This window comes from Mastacembelus armatus, chromosome 11 (assembly GCF_900324485.2).
Source record: "Mastacembelus armatus chromosome 11, fMasArm1.2, whole genome shotgun sequence".
NCBI classification, from domain to species: domain Eukaryota; kingdom Metazoa; phylum Chordata; class Actinopteri; order Synbranchiformes; family Mastacembelidae; genus Mastacembelus; species Mastacembelus armatus.
In genome coordinates, this window is record NC_046643.1 from 15,960,807 (window position 1) to 15,971,292 (window position 10,486).

The following is a 10,486-nucleotide window of genomic DNA, read 5'->3' on the forward strand; positions in this document are numbered from 1 at the left end:
ACCGGGAGTTGTTTACCACTTCTGGGGCCTTATACCAGCTCTGCACACACACACACACACACACACACACACACACACACACACACACACACACACACACACGCACACAGTGAACATTAGGGTGGAGAGGAGAGGAGGAGGCGGGCAGTTGATATGGCAGCAACAGTTGTGTATCTTTAAAAACACTGAGACTTGCAACGAGGCTGTCTGTTGTTTTGTCAGCTGAAAGAGGATTCAGGGAGGTCAGAGTCTATACATGAATAAGTACACACTCACAGATGCAGAGAACATGCACACATAGATCTATAGTGGCCCGTTGCAGGGTCAGGGTCTCAAGAAACGCGTGAACAGCCATGTGTAACTAACCCTTCTCATGCCATTTTCTTCTCATTCTGCAGCCCTAGCAACCCCACTGCTGCGTCAATACACACACACAACGCCTTGGCAAACTAAACACAGGCCCACTTTCTGGAGTCCACACACGTCGACTAAAATAGACCCAACACATTGAAAACTATTTTTAGAGGCAGACTGACTCCACTTTTAGATCTCTTCAAGAAAACAAACGTCACTGCTCTCAAAAGGAATAAAGAAACATCCTTTTAGTGTCATTGTCTGATGTTCAGTCAGACTGAAGAGCACTGATGTAAGTGGTAGGAGCTGTATAATTGAGAACTGTATACAAAAGGAACTTTTGTTTATCAGTATCTATTTATATCTTTCTCCCTTGTGTCTTTTGTAGTACATTTTGAAGTACTAGTACTTGAGAATATCGATATTGTGCTACATAACACACATACAATACTTTATTTCAAAGGAAAATATTGTGGTTTTTACTGAAGTATATTTTTCTAACATCAGGTACTAGTTACTTTAGATTCACATTAATAGTACAAAATATACTCAATAAAAATGATTTTTATTATATTTATTTTGATTATAGTTAGTAAAATACGACTTTATTTACCTCCAGCAGTTAAATATACAGTGTCACAAGTGTTTTCTCTTGTAGTAATTTAGGTCTATTTGGTGTAAAGGGAAACACATAATAGGTGGCTCACTGTCGCCACCTTGTGGTACATTTTGGAACAAATCTTAATTCAACACTGCTGCTGCAGAGCTGCAGGGATTAGAAGGACTATTCATTATTCTAGCGGATTTCCCTGTAGTCTGGTTTAAGCTTTACAATTACAATTACAACTTGTTCAACATGTGTTCAGGCACGTAGGCAGTACAGTAGACGGGATATATGGGCAGTGTTGCCAATAGTCACAGTATTTAAATCAGAGCAGGTGTTTCACAGCCAAGTGAGATTAATTAAAAGAAGCTGAGAGGTAAATGCCATAGAAACACACGACATTTTGTTTGATTGTATAATCAGCAAGTGCCGGTTGATGAACGGAGATGGGCGGGTCCCTAAGGAGTGTAGCAGTGTTCCTGGCTGAACACCTAAATGCTCCGCCCGCCGGTTTGGACGCACAGTGCGTAGACCTGTTCAATCAGCAAATCACTCAGACGTAAACCCGGTTTCACCTCTTTGTCCATGTGGGACCTGGAGCCCCGTCATCTTTCCTGTCATCACTCAGCTCCGAGGCGCTGCAGGCGGCGATGAATTTGCACACGGTGCAAACAGCGGTGGTCACAAGGCAGCACCAAATATTTAGCTGTTTCCACCCTGGTTGGTTTGAGAGGATGTTCAGCGGCTGTTAAAACACGTCTGAAGCGGAGACAACAAGGCCTGAAGAATACCATAGCAAGAAAACTAAATTAAGTTTGGAGAAAAAGAATTCGCTCATAACCTTCTCAAACTTACTTTTTAAACTTTAGGTTCGATTGTTTTTAGCATGTTTTTGTTTTAGTCTGGCATCTTTTCGACTTGGAGATACTTCTTTGAATCTGATATTATCCAAACACTGAGCCATGGTCCAAAACAAGGACTCAGAGAGAGTTCCTCTGGTGACAGAGGTGAGGAACACATACACCTTTGTGGGAAGGTAAGATTGAATGTCTGACATTCCGCTAATCATTAAATCAAACAGAACAACATGCAGCCATGTGTCTACAATAACAAAGAGGAAAGTGTTGTGTTTATATTAATTTTATGAAAGTGCCCCTAAAAATCAGTCAGTCCTTTTGTCAGTTGTGCAGGTGGCGCAGTGGGCAGTGACTGACAGTGTATAGGGGGGTACAGTCACTGGGGCAGTGTCTTTGCTCACGGTCCTTTCAGACTTGAGAACTATTGTTCTTTTTTTGTTTTCCACACGGGACTGGTCTGGGCTTTCTGGGATGAGCTGTGTGCAAATCAGTTCGTTTGACGGGTTTTCCTACTTAACCCCGGTCCTTCACAGGGAAGTGTGCACACTGTAAACCAACCGACCTGATTTTTCATTTTCACAGTTCCCCCACTTCTTAAAATAGGCAATTTAACTTCTTTAGATACTTTTATTATATTTTCGCAAACATCTGTATCCTGCTGAGAGATCACGCTCAGTTGTATATTTCTGCCTTTAAGTTGTGATCTTGTCTGATCATGAATCCTGATCCTGATTAGATATCTGGCCTGCTCCTTTGGCCTGACTGCTTTACTTCACCAGCATTAGAAGTCTCACTTAAGTATTCTTAAAATTCTCCAGTGACACAGAAACAAATAAACAGATCAAAATTTGTACCAAAATAAAATATAATTAGATCATATAAGCCAAAGTTAGTTTTAAATATAGACTTTAGTTTTTTTTGGATTTCAAATAAGTCCAAAAAGAGAAAACTCTACTTCAGCCTTTACGTCATAACGACATTTACTTCCTTCCTTTAAACTGCAGCAACAGTGTCTGTAAGTGTAAACAGCAAAAAGAGCCGTAGCTTTACCAGGACACAAATAAAGTAAAGTAGACTTAATATTCACCTCCAACAAATTTTTTTTACAGTGAAATTGATTTATACCAAATATGTGCGCGTTCAACCATCTCTTATGTGATGGTTTCCTGCTTTTCTCTGTTTTGTATGACTGTTTGAATATCACAGGGTTTTGGACTGTGGATTAGACACCGTAAGCAATTAGAAGCCAAAGTCTCAGCATCTGGGACTTGTAATAGGCTTTTTGACCTTTTTAAAAAGCTTAAGAGATAATCAATAGAGCTGAAAAATAATTAACATGTTAAGTGATAATAAAAATAATTTGTTGCACACTAAAGAAGTCTTTAACGAATCAGATGTAGAAGATATAATACGAAAAGGTCAATTATATGGTCTTATCTATTACTTCATTGCATTTATTGTGACTTTAATGTCCATCCAGCATGGCCTTGCAGGACACCATACAAAGAGACGGCACTGTTGGCATCAAGCATTGCCATGATAACAGCCATGCTCAGGAGGATCGTGAGCAAGAGAAGAAAGCTGCCAGGAAGAGGCTCTATGTGGTCTCTGTCATCTGCCTGATTTTCATGATTGGTGAAATCCTTGGTGAGTCATTCTTTGATCCCTTATTGCTCTTTCTGACTCTTATTTTATTTTTCATGTTTTCATACCCACTGCTTTATCATGGCAGGTTCACAGTACCAGTGTGAACCTGAGGCCTCTTCAGTCCTTAACACCTGATGATTAGCTGACAGGATACTGACTGGTTATTTTTTGATCTGATATGTACTTGCCTAATTTGCCAGTTTATCATTCATCATCTAAATCACATTCATCTCTATCGGTACATCTGTCATCACTTTGTCACTCCTTTCTCCCACTCCTGAACTTTCTTTCATCTCCTTTCACTTCCTTCCTCTGCTTCTTCCCTATATCCTGTGAATATGTCTCTCTGTTTCTGCAGGTGGGTATTTTGCAGGCAGTCTTGCGGTGATGACAGATGCTGCCCACCTGCTGGTGGACTTTACCAGCTTCATCATCAGTCTGTTATCCCTTTGGCTTTCCTCCAGACCAGCCACACACAAGCTCAGCTATGGCTGGCACCGTGCAGGTACAGTACTGACAACATTTCTGTACCAGTCAGTAGCCACTGTCACATTTTAATCTGGCACCAGAAACCATTTTTCTATTATGCTTAACTCAACAATGTTGAATCTTCTATTTTTTAATGTGGCAGCATTTACAGCTATTGTTCCCTGTGTTAAAGCATGCCAAAATACTGTATTGAATTTTATCATGTCCTGGACAGTAATTAATGAGAAGACATTAAATGAGTGTATTTCCCAAAATGTTGAAAGACGTAATTCTTTAAAAAGACCGTTGTTTGTTTTTAAGAGATTATCATTGGAATACTTACCTGTATTCAAATAACATTTAATAACATTTATTTGCTCATTTTAATACACAACAGAAAGTTGTGTGTGTAGTGTGTCCTGATGCACATTGTGGTTAATATTTACACTTTAAATTGCCTGCAGAGCACTTTTGTGGAAAGTTTAAAAGTCAAACTAGAAAGAACAGTGGTAATTTAAATACTTTGTGTGCAGAATAATTGCGCCTAATCTGCTATGATTTTGCCAGAACGTCTATGAAATGTTATTTTAGTCTGACAATTAGTGTTTAACAAATAATAAGACTAACTCTACACTTCTCAGTTTGGTTACATTACATAACTTCTTTGCTTCTTTGTGCTATTCTGGTGTTATAAAGTGTGGTTACCTACTGTAGATCAGCTTCCAGTCAGTGCTTGTTCATTTTTTCCTCACCCATGCAGAAATCTTGGGTGCACTGCTATCAGTTTTCACCATCTGGCTGGTAACGGGTGTGCTGGTTTACCTGGCTGTAGAGCGCCTCATCAGCGATGACTACACTATCGAGGGCACTGTCATGCTCATTACCTCTGGTTGTGCTGTGCTGGCCAATATTATGTGAGTATAGTACATACTCAGGCCTTTTTCTACAGCTTTTATCAGTGACCAGTGTGTCCTTTCCAGTATGATTCAATTAGATCCAATACTGAGGAGAAAACAATAGTAAATCCAGTCTCAGACTCTTGACATTTGTGCCATAGTATGTTGTTAAAATGTTTGTTTAATTTCATACTTTTGAAAATATCTTGTTCCCTCTCAACAGCATGGCTCTCACCCTTCACCAGTCCGGCCATGGCCACAGTCATGGGGGACTCAGCTCACATGGTCATGGCCGCAGTCACAAGAAGGGAAAAGAGAACAATCACATATCAAACCACACACACTCGAATACTGACTACGAAGACGTGGAGCATAAAGGAGGAGAAAATGGTATATTTCTACAATACAAGTCATTATTTTGTCACTTACTTTTCTCCTCAGACACAATCAGCAGTGGCCAAGAAACAATTAACTATTAACTGTTCGATCCCCCGTGGCCACTATTCTGTAGTGTGACTGAATATGCACTGGGGGGTGTCATTATATATTCCGTTATGATGACATTATAATGGAATATATAATAAATTATAATCCAGTGTATAATTAGATTTTTTTTGTCCTGTTATTTCTTTTTTTTTTTTGTCAGCAAGGAGGGCTCAGCAAGCCAATGCCAGTGTGAGAGCGGCCTTTGTCCATGTTGTGGGAGATCTTCTTCAGAGCGTCAGTGTGCTCGTCAGTGCCCTCATCATCTTCTTTAAGGTCAGCAGCCTGTCTAGATGTGCAGGCAGGGTGAACAGTGTAAGAGAACATTTACAGCCTCATCTGTCAGCATTGGACCTTTCTCCTGTTGACAGTTATTTGGAATTAACATTATCATCAGTAATCATGTACAGAGTGCAAAAATGTAGTGTACAGCATTGTTAATTAATGACATGGTGGCGAAAAGATAATAAAATCCATCTGATTTTGTTCTTTTCTTGGCTATGGTAGCATAGAAATTTCATTGCCAATTAAACACTAACCTACCCAGGAAATATAAAGTTTATTGCATTAATATGTGCCAAATTATCAGGCTACTGTAACTTTGTAATGTCATCCCTCAGTTTAATAAGTTATAAACACATTAAAGCTGCAATAAAACATTTTACGTAATCTATATCTGAAAATTTTGATGTTACCTTATCATAGTCAGATATTTTATTTGTACGACATAATAGAATTGACCAATAAGCGATAAATCTCACAAGAAAAATACGATATATATTTTAAACAATATTTTTGTCACTGTTTTCATTTTTTTTTTTTTGTTACAATGTGCCTACTGCAAAAACATTACAGTGGTTCTTATTTATTAATTCTAAATTATTTTTAGCTTTCGACACTTGGTATTCTCAGTGCTAAAAACACACTCATCCTTGAGGAATGTTGAACAAAACAAAGCCATGGCTGTTTGCAGCAGGGAAATATTTTCTGTCCACTTTTTTTTTTTTTTTTTTTTTTTTTTTTTTTTGTTGTTGTTGTTGTTTGATGTCAGCCTGCAGTATGCTTGGTAAGTTGCAGTGTGCTGCAGATCCTGTGCTTCATCAGACCTTACAGCAAAGCTATAAGCTTCTCTTAAATAATTTTGTTGTAAATATGTTCTGTGCACCTTATTGTTATAAACATATCAAACCAAAACTGAACTTTTCTTTAGATTGGCACAATAAAATTGTGTGTATGTCACTGCATAGTTCAAGATATTGTGCTTTGAAATAATCACTTCCATTACCAAGACTAAATGCAATCAAATTATTATGTGGATGATAAGCATGTCTGTCTAATAAAATTAATCTTCATTTTCTGCATCTTTTAGCCAGAATATAAGGTGGCTGACCCCATCTGCACCTTTCTCTTCTCCATACTGGTCTTATGCACCACTTTCACCATCATGAAAGACATCCTTATTGTCCTGATGGAAGGTGAGGCTGTTGCTACTGAGCCAACACTCCAAAAAAAAACCTCAGCATATTTAAATTTGCAGGAGGGTGTCTGACTCCACAACAACTTTCTCAGTCCTTTACGTACTTATTTTCTTTTTCCCGTCTGTGGCTCAGGTACTCCGGCAGGGGTGAGGTACAGTGAGGTGCGGGATGGTCTGGTATCAGTGAAGGGGGTCACAGCAGTCCATAACCTTCACATCTGGGCCCTCACTATGAACCAGGCTGTGTTGTCTGCACACGTAGCCATAGGTGAGAGGAAAATACTAAAATGTAGACACTATGATCTGTCTGCACATTATCCACAGCATCGATGGTGCCAAGTTGTATGCTTATTTCACAACTGTATGAACTTGCAAATGATTTTGTCATTATCCTTTACATAATATTGATGGTATATCTCATTTTTATGTGTCCCAAGTGGCAGACAGAAAAGGTTTTAGGTCTTTGTGTCTGTTGTATTGCTAATAAATGCCATTTAACTGTAACATAAAGATGTTAGCAAGGTTATTGTAGGATTCAGCTCATAGCTGAGCCTGACAGTTCAGCTGAGGAGGAAGTCCAGTTTAGATTTATAAAGGTTGTGCCATGTTTGACAGTGTAAAGTGGAGTCTAAAGTCCTAAAATGGTCTTTTTACAGATAACAAAGACTTACCCTTGTATAATGTACACTTTTTTATTTTGAATAGCAAGACTGTGAATAATACTTATTCCATCCATTTTTTTCATCCATGCATAGATATTATTTTCTACTTTGTAATAAATACTGCAGCCTCACAAGGCTGCCAGCTTGAATTTGAACAGTCTTTTCATCTCGAAAAACTGGAGTACTAAGTCTGAAATGTTTGTTAATTGCTTTGTTCTTTCCTCTGCAGATGACTCAGTGGATGCTCAGACTGTCCTAAGAGAAATGACACAGGCGTGTTTCTCCTCCTACAACTTCCACTCAGTTACAATTCAGATGGAGAGACAGGCCGACCTGAAGCCTGGATGTACTCTGTGTGAAGACCCCAAGATGTAGTAACCTACCTGAACACTGCAGAGTAAGACCAAACTATGATTGTACCTGCTGTAACCTGTGGTGGCAACAGCCTTTGTTCTGCTGTCTGATCTTTCACTGTAACATTAATGCCAGAGTCAAATGACTGTGACTATGACTGTGTTATTTCCAAAGAAATGTTGATATTGAAAAAAAACAAAGAGCATGTGTCTTGAAAGGCACACTGTCAGGATATAAATGGTTTTAGGGGAAAAGCTCCTTTTCCCAATCCTGTGGGAGGTTTTAAGTGGTTTCAATTTTTAATATTCATGATTTGTCATTGCTTTTTAATTATTTTCATATTAAAATTGACATCACTGCACTGTATAAAACAAATGTTTATCATTCTGAATCTACAAGTATGATTGAGTTTGTTGCATAAGTGCTGATTTATACTTCTATTTGCTATTCTCAGTTAACTACTGTGTTTATCTTGTGACCTTATGTGACACCTTCAGGCTGGTGCTAAAGTTTAGTCTATTTGAGCATTAATCAGCTGTATCAATTTGAGATGTAGTATCATTGATTTTGCACAGTCTGGTACATGTAAATATAGACTGATGAATATTTCTGTAAATGGACTACATTACCAGCTAACCGAGTACTGTATGTGGAGAGCAAGTATATTTTTAAAGGATGAAAACACTTTTCCACTCTCTTTGTGTAGTTTTAAGGTTCATGCTGAGATGAATTATTCAATAAAATATTCCTTTTTCAAATACTCTCTCCCGTGAGTCTTGCTTTCAAAGTTTGACTTATGATGCCATAAAACCCTTAGTGACATAGCACAGTATCTGTTTAACCCCCTCCTGAAAAACAGCTCCTCTATTGCTGGACAATAACCATCAAAATAGTTCTATTGTCCTTAGCACTGTGTTAACATTAACCTCATACTTTAGCCAGATGTTTTTTTTTTTGTTTTTTTTTTTGTGCACCTGGGTGGCTGTTTTGGGGAATCAGGGGGTCACTGACATTGAGGTGTTTACAATTTGTTTGAGTTCAACCTTCTTCTACCCTCATTTCCTGCAGTGAGGACCATAGGTGTCATGAGCTACAGTAGCATGGTTAAGGGCATCATTAATAAGAACTGACACATAGCTGGCTGGTCCCCACTTACTACTGCCATAGCACCTTTGTATTTATGTTTTAATTTTTTACTTTGTATTATTTTATCTTAATAGAATTTTGTTTATGTTTAAAACCTTAACACAATGGTATCTGTTGTTTTCTTTTTAAATAGCTTTAAAGTAATTTAAAGCATCTTCCTGCACACTTGGCTGAGTCTAATGTCGGTATTGGAAAGACAGTATACAGTATTTGTATGATATTTGTACTAGCTTGGTCCAACACTAAGTTAGGATTTTGGAAGTGACAGAAATGACACTGGTAATGAAAAGTTTAGGACTTTTTTGACTGAACCTTTTTTGCATCAAACCATTAATTTTAATGATTGTAAAATTTGAAATGAAAAGGAATCAGAGATTCATGACCTATAATAGTAACCTCTGGTGGGAGAACTTCTTACATGCCTGCATGCATGTACATAGTACAGAAGCACCCCACCCATATGCTGACACTCCCACCCACCTTACACCTGCTTCCTATTCCTAACTATACGCAGCAATGCTTTAATTCTTGGTTACAGAGACTTTCTGATGTGAAATTTGCTGTGAGCAGTTGAATTGAATTTACATGCTGCTGCCTTCAGAGCAGACCATTGTACTCCCTGCTTTTTCCATCTGAACTTAGCCCTGAAGGGATCAGATCAGTGCTTATTTAATTAAAGCATGAGTAATGCACTAGGTGGCAAGATAATCCGTTTTAGTCCTGATACCTCCCCAAGTGGTAATAATTACATGGTGTGTGTTTCCTCAGAGGAGGTTTCTGTCTCCCTTTCAGTTTCTGGTTACTTGTTGCTTCCTGTCCAATCCATTTTCTTTGTTTTCTTCTCTACTTTCACTACTCACTTCACTACTTTCTGCATTCACTACCACTTCAGCTCTCTGTCACTCTGTTTTGCTCTCTGTCTCACTCTTGCTTTCTTGCCATCTCCTGTTTGAGGTTAAAACCTTTGGTCAGTTTGCCTTATGTTTTTTATGCTGGAGGCCTCAATTACATGCAACAGTGCATGACATAAAATAAGTGAAAATGATAAGGTTTGATTAATGAGGGTCCTTGATATTTACAACAATGTTTTGTCTCAATGAGGTTTGATTACATTAACATGAAAAAGCCAATCAATGAATTTTCCATCACCTTGCGTTGATGTGATCAATACATTGTTATTTCTCTATTCACTTTGATCTGTGATGATAAATGGTTATTCAAGTAGCTTAGGTCCTATAGAAAACTGCCTCCTCAGCCCTGTCCTCATGATAAACTAAAAACACATGCAATAAGCATGCACAAACCACATATGCATTTTCCAACCTTTTCCATGGATATGTGAATGAATGTAGTTAAAATAATTTCATAAGTGTGTTCAGAAACTGAGCAGGGGTAAGAATATTCATCTCAATACCTGCCTCCACTAACTCACCAGCACTACTCCCTTGTCCCAATTAAACACACCAAGAAGGCGGGCTGTATGATTATGGAGAAACTCATTTCCAAATGGCATGCCTCAGTTGGTCTGGTTGTACAGC

At 38.3% G+C, this 10,486-nt stretch overlaps 1 protein-coding gene across 1 annotated transcript; it reads left to right on the forward strand.

Moving 5' to 3' along the window:
* The first annotated feature begins 1,499 nt into the window (after nucleotides 1-1,499).
* On the forward strand, nucleotides 1,500-8,506 carry slc30a8 (solute carrier family 30 member 8). Its single transcript, XM_026300382.1, has 9 exons — nucleotides 1,500-1,994; nucleotides 3,296-3,462; nucleotides 3,821-3,967; nucleotides 4,691-4,844; nucleotides 5,050-5,216; nucleotides 5,473-5,585; nucleotides 6,679-6,784; nucleotides 6,920-7,054; nucleotides 7,678-8,506. Exons 1-9 carry the CDS (start codon nucleotides 1,921-1,923, stop codon nucleotides 7,821-7,823), a joined length of 1,209 nt encoding a protein of 402 aa, XP_026156167.1. The 5' UTR covers nucleotides 1,500-1,920; the 3' UTR covers nucleotides 7,824-8,506.
* The last annotated feature ends 1,980 nt before the right edge of the window (nucleotides 8,507-10,486 follow it).